Source organism: Equus caballus, chromosome 16 (assembly GCF_041296265.1).
Source record: "Equus caballus isolate H_3958 breed thoroughbred chromosome 16, TB-T2T, whole genome shotgun sequence".
Taxonomy (NCBI): Eukaryota; Metazoa; Chordata; class Mammalia; order Perissodactyla; family Equidae; genus Equus; species Equus caballus.
In genome coordinates, this window is record NC_091699.1 from 76,745,577 (window position 1) to 76,763,085 (window position 17,509).

The 17,509-nt window shown below is 41.8% G+C and overlaps 1 protein-coding gene across 4 annotated transcripts in view; it reads right to left on the reverse strand.

Moving 5' to 3' along the window:
* OXNAD1 (oxidoreductase NAD binding domain containing 1) overlaps window positions 1–17,509 on the reverse strand; it is a 41,345-nt gene that overhangs the window by 15,145 nt on the left and 8,691 nt on the right. The window contains exons 1-5 of one of the 4 annotated variants that reach the window (XM_070238112.1): window positions 14,975–15,114; window positions 14,688–14,838; window positions 12,509–12,635; window positions 12,145–12,208; window positions 2,378–2,484 (exon numbers count right to left, since the gene is read on the reverse strand). In XM_070238112.1, the coding sequence (XP_070094213.1) occupies window positions 2,378–2,484; window positions 12,145–12,208; window positions 12,509–12,627 (290 nt within the window). In that variant the 5' untranslated portion in view covers window positions 12,628–12,635; window positions 14,688–14,838; window positions 14,975–15,114. Of the gene's footprint in view, window positions 1–2,377; window positions 2,485–8,285; window positions 8,371–12,144; window positions 12,209–12,508; window positions 12,636–14,687; window positions 14,839–14,974; window positions 15,115–17,509 lie in introns of those variants that run through there. The other 3 variants (XM_005600913.4, XM_001495969.5, XM_005600915.4) reach the window with 3 other exon arrangements.

The window sequence follows — 17,509 nt, forward strand, 5'->3', positions numbered from 1 at the left end:
CGATCTTTCCACCCCCAGAGAGGAAGAATTCTGAGAAGGTCAAGAGCGGGACTCACCAGGGAGCTGGTGCTAAGTGGTGGACCCGCTGATGAGCGAAGCCCAAGAGGTTGAGCCCCGCCGGAGTGAGAAAGGATTTGAGGGGGTTTCCCCTAGGCCTTTCTCTCTGGATTTGCCTGCCTGAGTTCTTGGATCTGGTTTCCTGGTACAGGAAACAGTCCCCTCTGGAGGGCCTAATAAGAACACAGTGCAGCATGGGAAGAACCCCAGAGGCCAATCTGGCTCTGTGTTGAAGGCGTCTACCTGGGGATCTGTGCCCAAAGCTCTAGAGCATTCCTTTATTTATTTATAGGCAGGTCTGGAGCCTCTCCCGCAGTTTGGCAGGTGTTAGAGGAGGCCACTGGTCAAGAATCCAGAAGCGTGGGATCATGCCCAATCTCCTACCCCAAAGGTGAGCCCAACAGCTACCCTGTCCTTTATCTCCAGCAGCACTCCACCCCGATAACCCCAAACACACAAACTGCACAGCAGCCACATCCACACTCCCTCTCTCCCTAATCCCTGCAATCTTCCCCAAAGCGCCACATGCAGGTAACTACCGAGCTGGTGATCTGAGAGCCTAGAGCACAAGCCTTCGCAGCAACCGCAACGAAGGAGCGGACCCAACTAACCTAAGCAAGTGGCCATTCTGTAACCATGCAGTCAAATATCCAAAGAACTCACAGCCCGCAGAGCCATACAGTGAGTTGGTAAAAAGGGTGCAATCTTTCAAAAGGGGAGGATCCAGGTGCCAGGAGTGAGTGCTGACGGACACCTGGCAGGGAAAGGGTCACCCATAACCAGCTAGAGATGACCACCTGCACGTCTGCCCTCTAAAGCAGGAGTGGGCCGGGCACAGACTAAAACCAGTCCTAACGTCAGTGAAATGACCAAATCCGTTCCCTCATAGGGGATATGTAACTCCAACCCTGATTAGTTTTATTTTGGAATCACAACAAGATCCTATTTCTATTCACATCACTAGAGAATGAGACATCTTTCTTAACAGGTAACTGCAGTTTGGGACTGCTAACACACCTGCAGACACAGCACGGTAGCAACATTTTATAAACCAATGCACAGGCTTCTTCTAATCAGGAGATGGGTCAGAGTCTTGGCACAACTCAGAGTTGAAGGTTCAGAGACAGCAATGTACACAGTATACAAACACTTCCACGGAGGGAAAAAATGGAAAAACAGATCATTACAATTAAAGTTTCCATTTCTCAATGTAATAACTGCTAAACTATTTTTGAAGGGTAAAAATGTTGCCCACCCCCCTACAACAGCCCAAATGCATTTAATATGTATCACTGAACATGTGCAAAGATTGCAGTAAATTGCTTCACAAACGCAAATTATTGCAATCAGCATCTTGTTTTCTAGTTCTAAATTCAAAGGCAAACTATTAACACAAGACTGCTAACTCTTGCTATTATCACACTTGCTATTATCACACATCCTCCTTCTAACAAAACCACATTTCCAGATGGACTGCCAAAATTAGTCAAGTGACTCCTAAGAAACACTACCAAGATTGACATGCCAGAAACTCATTTAGAAATGAATGCTTTATTTAAATAAAGGAAACATACACCCAAACACACCTTTCCTAAGGAAATACAAGTTGCTTTATTTACAGTTCAACTTAAATTGCAGCTCAGTGAGGCCACTCGCAGGAACTTTAGGACAGCATACCGAGAAGTCCTCAGAGTGGAATGGGGCAGACTCATGATCTGTGTGGTGTGGTCTGGCCCTGATGGGGGAATCCTGATAATAAATTCAGCAAGATATTTAAACTCAACCCAGACAAGGTATGAGTGAAGCAAGAATTCAGTCAAGAGGGTGGTCGGCTCTGTGATATAACCAGTTATTCTCTTTTGCAGACTGCTGTGTCTACTCTGTATCCGACATAAAGAAGACTAATCTTTAAAAAAGTATCAATCCCTAGCAACACATAACTCAGGCAGATTAGCATATGGCAGTGCATTCTATTAGCAACCATTGCTGCAGAATGCTAACTATCAGAGCTGTTATCAGAGCTGTCGGGTCCATGGACAGAACTAGCTGCTTCATCTCACTCGGGAAAACTCAAGGCAGCAGTTTTAAATATGACTGAGAGAGGGTCATGGGCTCAAAACTGAGGTGGGCTTGGAGGCTGGGAAAGAAATCAGATTCTCCATGCCAAAAGAGGCTCACCTTGAACATACGGTCTAGAATTCCTACCCCATGGGAGGAACTATTGGCCACAGAAGTCCCTTCCTGAAGATAAAACAACCTCTTCTTTCTGCTGCACCTTCTTGAACACACACAACACTTAGGAAACAGAAAAGCCACTTACCACTGGCCAGCTTTAAAGGAAAAATCTTTATCAGCAACAAGCAGGCGGAGCCTCTTCACGGACGGCGACTCATAGGCAGTTCCACACACCTTAGCTGCTGACACGACCTAGAGCCAAAAGAGGAACTGTGGCTGAGGTGAGTGTGTACACAATGTGAGGAACAAATTGTGGTTTTCTGGTAACTAAGGTTTCTTGAAATCTACAAAGATGTGGTTTTTGAAATTGCAAAACAAGATAAAGCACACGAATTGAATTTTATTCTGCATACAAAACTCATCTCTTAAAGGAACTGTTTAACAAGCATTTCTCTGATGCATGTCTAGCACGTGCCTGGACTGGACTGGACACCCTGGGGAGTGTTGGGGGAACTGGAGCCCTTGAGCCTAAGCTCACTGTCAGCACTATGCAGGCAAAGCGAGGCCCCCCGGCAGCTAGCAGCCTATGTTTGTTCTCAGCCTGCAAGGAGTCCAGGATAACCTAATTTCAGAAATTAAAAGTAAGCATTTAGAAACGTTTTTTTTTCTTTAGCGATTTCACAGAACAATTGTTCATCTGTTGAATCTAATAGAAAACAAATTGGGTTTGTACTCTTTATGTCTGTTTTAATTTTTTATTATATTTTACAAAATATAAACAGTCCACAACCTTAAAACAACAACAAAACAGCCCTTCCCTCCAAGCAGTTTGAGAAGCACTATTCTGCATGATGTATCTGATTTCTAGAAAATCCTAAAAAGGTCTGAGTCAGGCACTCTTCAGTTAAGTGCCATCCATGCCTCAGTACCCCTCAAATTCAAAACGTCTCTACTTCATTCATTCCTTGTTTCTCCTGCCTTTGGGTTTCTCTTCCTCCCTAAATCTGGAACATCTTCACAACGGGAAAAAACACATGACTCTTCAACCTCCTGCTTCCGTTCAACTCCACTCTGGCAGCAAATCCAATCAGTAGCAGGTGACTGACTACAGTTGTTCTCCTTGATGGTGTGACCTTCACGACTTCACCTAAAGGTGCCCTGGAAACCTGTCAAGGTCAATGAACCCCCCACCCTAATGCTAGCTCATTCAGCACCTTTTATCCCACAGGACTAGGACTAATAAAACTATCAGTGGATGACAATCCTTAAAAATCCACTGGAAAATTCCCATGAGAGCTGGTGCTCTCCCTCACCATCTCAATGCGTCTCCTCAAGTTTTCTACCTTTCTGTCTCTCCTGCGAAGTCCCCTGCCTCTCTCTTTCTCTGTGTTTTTGCCAATACTCCCTTCCTCCTCTCCCTGAGAGCAAGTGGGGTGATATTCCACTACTGACCTTCTACCTATCCTAATTCCGCCCACCCTCTCCGAAACAAGCTTCTCGGCTCCCATAAGCTGTTTCATCAGACATGATATCTAATGCCATTTGCTCGTCTTAAGCAATTAAGCAGCAAAATGAAAGGTAGCAGCATAGTATGGCTGTTAGCATGGGCTCTGTAGCTAGACTGCTTAGGATTTAATCCTGGCTCCTCCACTTACTTACCAGCTAAGTGACTCTGGGCACATTACCTAGCCCCCACAGCTATAAAATGAGCATAACAACACCTATTCCTCAGAGACTTGTTGGGAGGATTCAATGATAATATATGCAAAGCACTTATGGCCATAGTAAATTCTCATTAAGTGTCAATTATAATGTATTTTATTGCATTAATTATAATTAATTTCTTAGTATTTACTTAGCACATGATATGCTCTCCTTTATTCGTTTATTATTATACATGCCATTACATCTGTATCAACTCCCTAGATCAAGCACAGGGCCCAACACATAGTAAGGTTCAGTAAATATTTGCAGAATGAATGAAAATTCTAAGTTACAGTCACTTAAAATTGGTTTCCAGAACAAAGGTTAGCAGAAGTTCAGGAACCTTTTATTGTTTAAAAAGAAAAGGGAAAAAACCACTACAGAAAATCTAGATTCAGGTTGGAAACTCTGGGAGAGGTCAGGGCAAGCAAGGACTCCTTCAGAGGAGGAAGCTTCCTCTGTTTGCCACACACTCTATCTGAAAAATCTTAGTACAGACAGGTAGTAAGAATCATCAGGGGTCTCTCCATTACGTTATTATTCTCATTTTTTTTACATTTAAAAAAAAGAAATGTTTATTTTAAAAACATTAATTATTTTCTTTCAATATGATAATCTGTAAAAACATAGCCAAGCAGTAATTATTTCATTTATAACAGTTTAACTGGCATCTGTCAGATTCATTAACAAAACTAGCTATGTATAAGCTTTAAACACATCCCAAAGAGTCACCTTGTGGCAGGGAAACCAACATTCATAATCATGGCGGGGGGTGGGGGCGGGTACAGAGTTTCAGCTGAAACATGTGAGAATACTTCACAATCAAATGTCAGACTACATGAAATGAAATTACCAGTCACTTTCCAACGTCCAAATATGAAATTCAACGAAGAAGGGAAAGAAGTTATACATTCTATTGAAAAAGTCATATTTTCTTTTGGATAGTTTCTATGACCAAAAATGTTCCCAGATGCTTTATGCCTACTGGAATTAATATAAAAAGTAATATGCTTACTATTGTTATTAGTCCTAATAATCTGGGCAAAATTGCTCTAACTGGCAACACAAAACACCTTACACAATTCATGGTTTTTAAAGACATGCCTCCCTCATAACACTTTGTTTAATTAATACAAATACTCTACACAATATAAAGATTTCTAGGAATGTGGATTAAAAACATTAGCAAAATCTTTTTGAAGGTTGCGTCTCTATTTTATTCTGAAGCTGGTTTCATACACTTAGGATCTGTAATCAGGGCCCTTGTTATACGCCTTCTTTACTTTTACTGAATAAGCAAAACATGAAGGAGAAATTCTGTTTTAACATTTGTACTTGCTCTCATACTTAATGGATCAAAAGATTTTGCAACTGAAACCTCAACTAGCCATGTCCTAAGTTAAAACACATGGCAGGAAATGAAGTTTTCCATAAAATAACATTTAGACTCTTCTACTGTTCAATAAAATAATAATACATTTGCCAACTTTTACTAGCACAGATTTTTAATGCTTTGGCGGACTTAACATCTAAAAGGAAATTCCATCATGCTGATTTAAAAAGCTGGTTTTATGTAGGATATTTTGATGTTATTGCTGCTGCAAAAATCTTGGTACAGGGAACAGGTCTTTCTTTGGGAAACCTGGCTGGCTGCCTCTGGTTCACTCCCATTCATTCATTTGCTGGCTTAAAAATTTAGACAAAGCCAAGATTAGAGATGACTTGACACAAAAATACAGTTAGGGCACAGGGAATTTCAGAGCTGAAGGAAAATATAGTCATCATCAAGAACGGAAAATGATGTTTTAAGGCCCAGGGATGTTATTTAAATTGCGTCAGACTACCAATTTGATGAGTGGGAATCATATTAAAAGAAACTGGTTTTCTAAGTGATTTACTGGCAAGCAAAGACCACAAAATTTTGTCACCTGTACAATTTAAGTGGCTTACGCCCATCAACACTACCTCCTGGAATGACAGATGAACTCTCCTTGCTCCTACCAAAGGCTAACCCGTCCACTTGGCTGAGTCTCCTCACGGCCCTCTCAAGCCTTCACTGCAGCAGGTACCCTCTCTCACGCATCACCCCTTCTGCTCCGCTGCAAGACAGCAGGCGAGCACTCGGATCTCCCACCTCACATGAAGCAACAGCAACAGCAAACACCTCTGTGCAGCGCTTCCCATGTGCCAGGCATTTACATACCTTGATTCATTCCATCTTGACAACAACCCTAGAAGGCAGGTATTATTATCCCCACCTTATACAAGAGAAAACTGAGGTCCCAGAGCTAGTAAGAGGCAAAGGAGAGATTTGAATCCAGGCACTTGACCACTGCTTTGCTGCTTCGCAAAATAGAACAAACAAAACAAGCCTTACCCTTAATCCAGCTATCACTCCATTTCTCTGTTCCCATTCACATAAAAAATTGTCTAGAGTTACATATGGTCCTGGCTCTACTTTCTTATCTTCCATTTCTCTCCATCACAATCCCATCAGGCTTTCACTCCCAGTGATGAACTAAAGCTGGTCATTTTGGTCACTTACTATCCATTTTGCTAAAACCAATGATGACCTCTCAGCAGAATTCAGCTGGTTGGCCACTCCCTCCTTGAAACACTTTTCCTCCTGGCTTCACCAACATCCTGCTGATCACCAACACCCGCTGATTTCCCTCTTGCCTCATGGCCATCCCTTCTCCCTCGCCTCTGCCGGCCCCTCCTCTTCTGCTTAACCTCTAAATGTTGACACACCCCAGGGCTGAGTCCTGGGCCCTCTTCCCCTACTCTCTACACGGCTTAAACGTTTTATTTCCATCAGCGAACTCCAAACTCATACTCCCAACTGGTGATTTGAATTTCCATTTCAAACAACACATCCAGCACAGAACTCTTTTATCTCCCAAAATTTCTTCCTTTTTATTATTATGGAAAATTTCAAATATATACAAAACTAGTAAAAATAGTATAATGAATTTCCACGTAACAGTGACCCAGATTCAACAGCTTATATGAGTTGATAAAACTTATGGCTAATCTTCTTTCATTTCATCTGTAACTCCACCACTTCACATGCTCCCACCCCATATTATTCCAAAATTGAGCTCTTTATTTCCCCTCCTCCAAACTTGTTCTTCTCCATCTCAGCAAACATATGCCACCATCATCATCTACCCAGATTATTCAAATCCCAAAGCTAGAAATCATCTTGGTTTCCTTTCCTTTTTTCACTAACTGCATCTGCCCTCCACGCCCCCAGCCCCCCAATCTGTGAATCCCCTCAGCCCTACTACTGTCCTAGATCCACCCACTGTTCCCCATCCCCACTACCACCACCCTAGTCAAAACCACCATCACCTCTCCTGGGACTGTCAGTAGCCTCATACCTGGTGTCAAAGCACAGTAAAATCCCAATTCTTTACCCAAGCCCACAGCAGTTTATACAACTGGGGCCCTGCCTACCTCTCCTCCTAGCCCTCTCTTCTGAACACACCAAGCTCATTCCTGCCTCAAAGCCTTGGCTCTTGCTAGTCCTCTGCTATGCGTGTGGCTGGCTATCTTCCTTATTCAGCTGGCTCTTTTCCTTATTCAAGTCTCAGCTCAAATGTTACATACCGATTTAAAATAGCACACCTGCCCTCAGCCATTCTTGCCTCCCATGACCCCATTACCCTGCTTTATTTCCTTCATTGCATGTATCACATCTAACAATCTCTAGGTTATCTGCACCAGAATGAAGCTCCACATACAGAAGGGGCTTTACCTGCTTCACACACCGCTGTATTCTCTGCACCTAGAACAGGGCTGGGCACACAGCAAGGACTCAATGCATGTCCACTAAATTTAAAATAAAATCCATTTCATTTGACTAGAAACTCTAGAGGAAAAACGGAAAAGAGCTTGGCCTCTCAGATTACTTAATTTATCGAACAAAAGTATGTCAGTGAGGGGCTGGCCCAGGGGCGTAGCGGAGCACATGTCTGCTTCGGTGGCCTGGGGTTTGTCAGTTCAGATCCTGGGTGTGGACATACACACCGCTTATCAAGCCATGCTGCGGCAGACGTCCCACATATAAAATAGAGGAAGCTGGGCGTGGATGTTAGCTCAGGGCCAATCTTCCTCAGCAAAAAGAGAAGGACTGGTAGCGAATATTAGCTCAGGGCTAAACTTCCTCACAAAAAAACCATACAGTATGTCAATGAAAAGCTAACATAAATATTGACACTATACATTTTAGACACTAAAGATTTAAGTGCTGGGCATAGTTAAGAAGTAGCAGTATAGGCAAATCCTCATTTTTCACAGCCCCCAGCTGTATAGAACTGTACAGGACACTTGCACCAGCATCTCACCTCTTGAGATGGTATCATCACCATTCCTCCTTTACAAACTGACTCATCCAAGGCAGTGCAGGGAATCAGCCCAGAGGGGGGATTAACACTGGTTTATTCTAGTCACTGAAACACGTACTGAGTGCCTATGATACGTCAGCACTGTGAGATACTGTGGCCACGGCCTTGCTGAACTGGGCCTGTGCCCAAGGAGCCGCCCTCCTCACAGGCTGCTCTGTCAGAGCTCACAGCGTCCTGAGGCTGGAATGCCAAGTACTGCTCGTCCCAGGCTGGATAATTTGTAAAAGACTCACTGATAATCAAAGCAAATTAGGTGTCCAACTGTTGGGAAACATTTCATATTAATGAGATGCCCACCCCCAAACCTCCCAGTTGAAGAAGGCCACTCCAGCATACAACCTTCCCAAAATGTGCACGTGATGACTAGCAGAGAACCTTAAGGGTTAAACTCAGGACACGGCCCAGCTCTCTGGGTAAGCAGCCCATCCCATCCAAACCCAAGCCTCAGCAAAACCGCAAGTCAAGCAGATTATCAGCACTCAATAATTAGCACTGGGACCCATAGGATCCCCAGAGGTCTCTGCCCCAAGAGCCCAGCCATTTGACTTTAGCAAACTACTGTGCCAACAGTAAGTCCCCCTTTCTTACGCCCAGGAACACTTAAAGTGAAGTGTTGATTTGGAACAGAGACGAGGATATGTGAAATTTATCTTCCATTGTGTTGCTCAGTTAAACTTTGTCTAAAGCATATGTCACGTTCTTTTGTTGCAGTACAAGGAAAAAGCAATTTGATAGCAAAGATGCGAATTCAAGGGCTGAGTCCACTACTTACTTGAATGAGTCCTTTAAACTTAGGCCGACAATGTAATTTATCATCCAAAACAGGGCACTTGTGAGAGTGAAAGGGGGTGCTACTGATCATCACACCAGGACAAGAGGCACAAGCCAGGACTACCCCAGGCAAATCAGGGAGCAGAGTCACCCCATCTAAATCTCTGAAGTCGTCATCTCCCCAACCGTGGAACGAGGCTGAGGATCCCTACACCTCCCTCCCAGGGTGCTTGGGAGAATCAAGGAACAACTTACTGCATAATTGAGAGCTTTGTAAACAAAAAGGGAACAAGACACACGAGACATTTGCAGGATAAGACACAGGCTTATCAAAGAAGCAAACTAGTACAACTGAAAAAGGATTATGGTTTTTCCAAAATCAATTAGGTACATAAAATCAGTTTCTTCTGATCAGAGTCCCACTACAATCTGAGGTCGGAGACTTATCTATCATTTTCAACGCTGCAACTCCAGAACCAGCCTAGTGTCTGGCATATTTCCAATGAATCCATAAGAATTAGTAATTAAAAAAATTCTTTCATTACCAAACTCTCCCATCAAATTGATGAATAGAGTAGATCTTGCTCAGTGGATTGGCCCCCTACAGAGGCCAAGCATGGAGTGACCCCTCCAGTGAAATCTCAGTCTTGCCTGCACAATCCTTACTGCATTACACTATTTCCACTCTTATCTCCTTGACATTTCTAAGGTTACCCAGACTGCTGATTCTTTGATCTTTAAGAAGAAAATATGAACTAGAACACAAACAGTCAACTGTCATTCAATTCAGAGCTCAGTTTCCTGAATCTGGGCGACCCCAGACTGGTTACATTTACAGCCCCAAGTAAGAATCATTAACATCATAATATGGTCATTCAGTAAGTTCTCCAAAGGGAACCCAATTCCCAATAATGAAAGGACATTCCTGGGTGGGTGAGTGCTCCATTCTCTACCCACCCCAGAAGGGACAGCAGGGTCCTTTGCCTTAGGAATCAGAGACCTATACTGGAGCTGCCTTCTGGCCCTGGGAGAAGCCATTAGATATCTCCTCAGCTCTGCTTCCTCCTCTGTAAAACGCATATGCACATTCTTAGGCTACCTCACAGACTTAAACTGAAGAGCGGATGACAAGTGGGGAGTTCTGTAAAGTGTAGTTGCAACACAAATTAAAGGAAGGGTGGCAGAGGAGACTACGAGAAGGTGATCCAGTTCTGTTATGGCCCAACCCAAGGTGCTGCTCATTTCGACAGGTCCAAGGTTGAGTTCTTGCTCTGTGGCTAGGATGTACCTCTGGAGGGACTCGGGTGACCCCCTGATGATCTTAGCTGGCCAAGGTCATGGCCCCAGACATCATCTAGCTTTATCCAGCTCCTCCCAGCTCCCATTGCTCATTCTGCTTGGGAGAGGAGTGGAAATCAGAAACAGAAGAGAAGGAGAGGAGTTGCAACTGGAAAATTCTTCCACCAAGGTAGTACCATAGCTGGATTATCCCTGTAATTTTCTGACTTCCAGGCATTAAAATTCGCAGCATTTCAATCACACTATTAGAGTTTACATTAACTTTCTGTGTAATTTTCCTAAACTTGGCTCCAAATAACCCACCAAAAGTCTCAATAATTTTGTCCTGCAAAATTCTGAAATGCTACTCTAATTCAGGGATTGGCAAACTATGATTCACAGGCCAAATCTGGGTGTTTTGGTAAAAAAGGTTTTATTAGAACATAGCCGCACCAATTTGTTTACATGTTGTCTATGGGTGTTTCACAGTACAAAGGCAGAGCTTTGTAGTTGTAACGGAGACAGTACGGCTCACAAAGCCTAAAATACCTACTATCTGGCCCTCTGCAGAAAGTTTGCCAAACCTGCTCTAAGTCTACCTGCCTCAAAATACTATGCATAAAAGAGTGTACTCCAAGCCCGTTAAATAAACCACCTTTTTCCCCAAACTGGCAAGGTTGCACTTTTTAAACAGTAATACTAACAAATCTCACATTTATAGAATCAGCATTTTTGCATGTTGAACCAAAAAAAAAAAATTTTAAGATTTATCATCAGTGAGAAAAGTGTATTTTCCCACACATTCATAATCTATTACACTAATTTTACACAGACTTTTCAAAAAAACGTTGGCTTAAAGCTGAATCCACAAACACACCACCCTCAGTCCCAAAGCAATTTTCTGAAATTAGAATTAGCTTAAAAAGTGGGGCCTAAGCAATTCTCTTTTACACCAAAGTATATCCTACTCATAATACTAAAAATTAAACTATTGTGACAATGCATTTCTGACCATGTTTATACAAGCGTATAATCCTTCTTTATATGAAATACATAGAGGTTTTTTTGCTAGTAGTTTAAATACACTTACAACACTAAGCTAAATACATCCAAATATGTGAAGAATCACTCAAAAAAGCAGAATCAATTATCCAATTTACGTTTTTAAAAGAGAATGGGGTTACTCACTGAGGTGAAGGGTGAGGACCCTTTATTTCCCAGCCCTTGACACCCCTTCAGGTGAAGGATTAGCTTTCTACAGTCTGAACATGGTTGGAAAAATCTGCGCGTGGGAAGGGTAAAAACAGCTCGTCCACCTTCCTTTCTCAGCCGTTAGTGCTTTCTCCCTTGATGAAATAAGAACTCGTTCTAAGGTAGGGATAAGAACAAGGACTTTGAGACATGGTGTCAAAAAAAAAAGACAGACAGAAAAGGACAAGATAAGCTATTCATAAAATGTATGCTCTAAAACCTAAACATTATTCCTCTGAAGAGAGTTCCCTCAATTGCTGCTATACTCCCTTCGTCAAAAATTAATCCATTCATTCCAAGTTTAAAGGGAAAAATTTGAGTATTTCACTCATCTTTTCAAAGCAGTTGTCATATGCCCTGTTCAGAAAAGTTCTGAACAAAAAAATAACGAACTTTTTCTGACTGTCCCTCAAAAGGATCCAGTTCATCTAACGCCTTCTCTGTAAGCCACTCCTAACAGTGCAGCCAGAGAAACCCGCCAGAGCCCAAAGATACAAACCTCCCGTCGCACGACATCTGCTGTTCTCTCCAAGTGATCAGTTTTCCTTTTGGATTTCATTATGCTTTAACAAAAAGTAAAATTAGGTTAAGTATTATTCTCATAAAATAGTTAAATTAGTTTCCCCTGTAATATCATGACTATCCAAAATACAGTATAACATTGTGGATCCTAGAAAATGGTCAATGAAAATTTGTACATCTAACTAAAGTTTAACGATCTGCTAATGGCATGCACACTTAAACAAGATGTTATGATGTGCCTTCAGGAGTTTCATAGGCGAGTTTCATAGGCCTCCCACGACCATCAGCCGGTCAGGTCTCTGAAAATCAACCTCAAATGACACTGGAGGCAGATAACTCACCTGCTTAGAGTAAGATGGCGCAAAGCACTGGGTGTCAACCTCAACAAAGCAGCCTGAGTGCAGATGGCTCCAACAGAACCTCGAAACAAGCCAGGAACCCCGACAGCAGCACAGGCCATGGCGCTTCCTGGGTAAACATAAACTGAAAGTTACAATACAGTCAGGCTTCACTTAACAATGGGCACATGTTCTGAGAAACGTGGTGTTAGGTGATTTGGTGGTTGTGTGAGCATCACGGAGTGTACTTACACAAACCTACATGGGATAGCCTGCTGCACATCTAGGCTATATGGAACTAATCTTATGGGACTCCCCTCATATACACGGTCCATCGTTGACTAAAATGTCGTTATACAGCGCATGACTGTATTTTAAGAAAAAGTAGAGAAATAGACTATTTTAGGGGCCACTGAAGAAGAGTTTGGATTTTTTTTGGTGCTGTTATGAGTTTATCTAACAGCAAAGCAATTCAGGGCCTAACTTCACCCTGACAAAATTTCTGCCATTATTTAGCATTGCTTCATCTGATCTCCATGGTACATATGTATGTAATCACTGGTGCCATCAAATATTTATGTTCTCTATTAGTTTCCAAACTCTCTGACCAAGTTCACACGACTAATCTTATGCTATTACAGAAAAGGAGAGCAGATTTTCTAACGGCCTGACAATTGTATTCCACTCAAAGAGCACCATGTAAGGCTTTAATATTCCTTGTTAGATAAAGTGCGAGGGGCAGACACACTTTCTGAGATTCACAGCAAGAAGGAGCAAACCACAAGTACGTGCAGTAACAGAGATGGACATCACAAATACCACACTGAATGAAAAGAATGAAAGAAGTTCTCAAAAGAGCACATATTCTATGGTCTTATAAAGTACAGAAGTTATTTTGTACTTTAATTTATGAAGTTAGAGAAGTTAGTAATTACCCTTGGACAGGCAGGAGTGACAATGCTGTTTCTTAATCTGAATATTGATTGCATGGGTATTTTCATTTTGTAAAAATCCATCAAACTACAGAGGATTTTTAGGACAGTAAAATGCTCTGTATGATACCATAACGATGGATAAATGTCATTATATATTTGTCCAAATCCACAGATCATGTAACACCAAGAGTGAGCCATAATGTAAACCATGGACTTTGGGTGATTATGATGTGTAAAAGGAGGTTCATCAACTGTAACAATGTACCACTCAGGCGGGAGATGTTGATAATGAGGAAGGTTATGCATCTATGGGACGGGGGTGTATGGGAAATCTCTGTACTTTCCCCTCAATATTGCTGTGAACCTAAAACTGCTCTAAAAGAATTGTCTTAATAAAAAAATTAATCAAACTGTTCCCTTAGGATTTATGTACCTTTCTGTTTGTAAGTTATACTTCAATAAAAAGTTTAAAAAACAAAAAGTCAGAAAGGTTCCCAACATTTCAAATTCTAAAAACTACTGGCCTATCAGGAAAAGCATTGATTGGGAGTCAGATGATAAATACTTTTGGTTCCTACTATTCTGTTTTCCTCTGCCAATTTTAAATGCTTCTTTGCCTAAGATGCCCACTTTCAACATGTCATATTGCTGTATCTGTCCTTTCCAATCTTAGTTACCTTGATAATAAACAAAAATAAATGTGAACATACTTTTTTTCTAAGTTGTTGGGAAGGCACTATATAAATTAATTGTAATAAAGGTAGTGTTAGAAAAATACTTAAGCTAGGTGTGCTTATATTCCTGCTCCTTATTCATTAATTAAGCCCTTCATTTGACAAATACTTATTAAGAGCCCATTATGTGGCAGGCACTGGGGATACAGACACGAACAAAACAAAGATCTTCTTAGAGAGCTTATATTTTAGACGGTGAAGACAGAAAATAAATACAAGTAAATCAATCAGGTGGCGCTCTAAGTCACATGGGATTTATTCAGTTATAACCAAATCATATCAAAAAGCCACTGCTTCGTAACTAATCTTGAGATAAAAGATCCATTTCTTGCCATACTATGGTGTGGCATCACTGTGGATAAACATGCTACTTGCTATTTTTCTCTCTAGTAAATGAAAAAAGCATAAGGCCTCTTTCAACTCATGCAAGACTACTAAATGTAGTTTCTCTCCTTCAAATGTGCTAAACCAAAAATGGTGCACTAATCATTGAAAGAAAGAACGAAAACTTACTTTAGAAGTCCATGAGATTTTAGGAGTCCTTAAGTGTATGGCTGACTGACTGACATGCAATATTTTGGTCCTGGTATTATGCTGAGTTCTTTGGATATTCACTGGTTGGAACACAAACAGTGTTCCATATACTGCAATTCTCACAAAGTTCCTGCAATGGCAGAGACAACATATGAGAACAATGCTTTGGGAAACTGTTAAAAAAGGGCTCTCTCTTATTGCAAAAGGCAAGGCTCATTTTAACCAGCAGGCATCTCCCCACAGCAAGTCTACTCTCAATTACTCACTTTCCATCAATTCTTCCTTCTCACATTTCCATTTTTCTTTTCTGACTTTTTCTCTCACCGCTTCTCTTTTTCATCTTCTCTGGTCTGTCTTTAGCCCCTGTGTCTTAGGATATCCATCCCATGAAAGTCCAGACCAATGGCTAGAATGATACAGTTATATGGCACTTAAGGCCAGGTTCCCTGATAAAATGTAAGTGATATATAGGTAACTACGGAAATATTGTTCTGCTCAATGTTTTAGACAACTACTGCTAAAATAAATTGTCCCCACATAAGATATATCTTTCACGAGTAGACTGTTTGCATGGTCTACTGCTCAACTAAACTGGAAAACAAAGAAAAGTTCATTTTAAAAAGCCGTTGTCTTTAAAATTCTGAAATCTGGTTTTGTAACAATAGTAACCATGACCGAGAGGGCCACCTACTGGTAAAAAAAAAAAAAAGAAGGGTATTTTTTTACTAAATTGTGTTAAAGTGCCATCCAAAGTAATAAGGCATTAAAAAAAAACCTACCCATTTTTTGAAATATGTCCAATGGTTTCATATAGTCAGTTAATGTATTTAATTAACTATAGAAACTTAACATATATTAAGTAATTTCTAAAACCATATACAAAAGAATATTCCATCAATGTTTGTATCCTCACAGACGTTACCTCACCAAAAGTTTCTTAATTAACTCTATTTCTGAAACATAGAAAACGATTATAAATGCTAAGTAAAACATCTCCATTTAAGCAGTAAAAAAAATTACTATAAGCAACAGATTAAATTTAAGATTTAAAATGAACTATACTGGTTTCTTTTTAAAAAGTACAATCTATTTAATGATTACTCCGTGCCAGGCACTATTTTAAGCCGTGAAGCCACAATAAAGAACCAGACACAAGGCCCTTGCCATCATGAAGCTTTTACTACAGCGTATGTAACAGAAAATAGTAAACATAATCAAGAAGACAATTACAGATGACAAAGAGTGTGCTGAAGGAAACAGAGTGATGGGGTGGGTGGGGGAATATCAGGAAAGCTCTCTCTCAAGAGCTGTCTGAGCTGAGACCTGACAGATGAGGAAGAGGCAGCCATGCAGATGCAGAGGGCAGAGCACTGCGGCAGAGGCCCAGTCACAGAAACAAGCCTGGTGTTTTGCAGGAAGCTCGGCCAGTGTGACTGGAGAGCAATGAGCTAGGAGAGCGCGATAAGGGATGAAGTCAAGCAGGCAGACACATGCCACATAACACCAGGCTGTGGCAAGGGGAAGGACTTTATCCTAAGGGCAACGAGAAGCATCTGAAGGGTTTGAACAAACCAGGAGAGGGACGGGATCTAATTTACATTAAAGGGTCGCTCAGACTGCTCTGCTATGGCTCACAGACAGGCAAGAGTCAAAGCAGGAAGTCCAGTGAGAAGGCTCCAGTCTAAGGTTAGAGTAGGAGAAAGCCACAGAGATGACAGAAGTAGACAAACACAGAATATATTTTGGAATTAGAGCCCTATGACTTGCTGATAGGCTGGATGAGGGGAGAGAATGAGAAAAGTCAAGAATGCCTCAGAGAGCAGTAATGCACTGAAATTAAGTAAATTCATAGAACCATCACGGCACCTGCTGATTTAGAATCCTACCTGCCACTGGGGAAGCAAAAGGACTCCCAGCATGTGGCATTTGGTAAGGGAACCCTAGTGGTACACAAGCAATTACAGAGTGCTTGACTTGGAATCAGTGGAACTGGGCTCAGATCTGACTCCTTACTCCTTTCTGATCTCGGGCCAGTCACTTCTTACCATTTTTTAATGAGAATGCCAACCCCACCTGACTGGACGGCTGAGAGGAATAAATGTCTATGGAAGAACCTGGCAAGCAAAAATGCTACTAAAAATCATCCCAAATACATTAACTACCTCTCTCCTCCCTGCCAAACAAGAGGGAGTGGTTTGATATTGCCAATGAACAACTCCCCTTGGCCTGATGTACAACAGCACTCATCAAATACAGTTTCTACTACATAGTTATGACCTAGTTCTAAATTTGATCTTACGCTAAGAATTTTGGTCACTGGTATTTTCCAGATTGGCACTGTTAACATTTTACGATTAAAAAAATTTAAAGGAGTGACGTCAGCATTATGGCAGGGAGAACTTGCCTGGGATTCTCTCCCCTCCAACATACAACTAAAAGGGGCATCCATACTCCAACAGAGGACATCCTAACACAACACAAAAACGTTGGAGAGACACGCAGCCACATGACGGAGGGCAGAGAGGCTGGAGCCCCCCTTGGAGGAGCTGGAATGGGCTAAGAGAGAACTTTGCCCCCTCCTCTAAAGACTGCAATCCGCGACCATAGAAGGCTAGAGATGGAAGGAACAGAGGAGGGGACATTCATTTGCAGGAACATCAAGGACCCCCGAGGGCCCATGCAGCCTAGAAAGAAGACCTCTACTGGGGCGAGAGCTTTCACAGGGGGTGACCGCATCAAGCTAACACCCCAGGAGAGCAGATAACGAGAGCAGAGTGAGGAAGCCCGGAGAGCATGCAGGA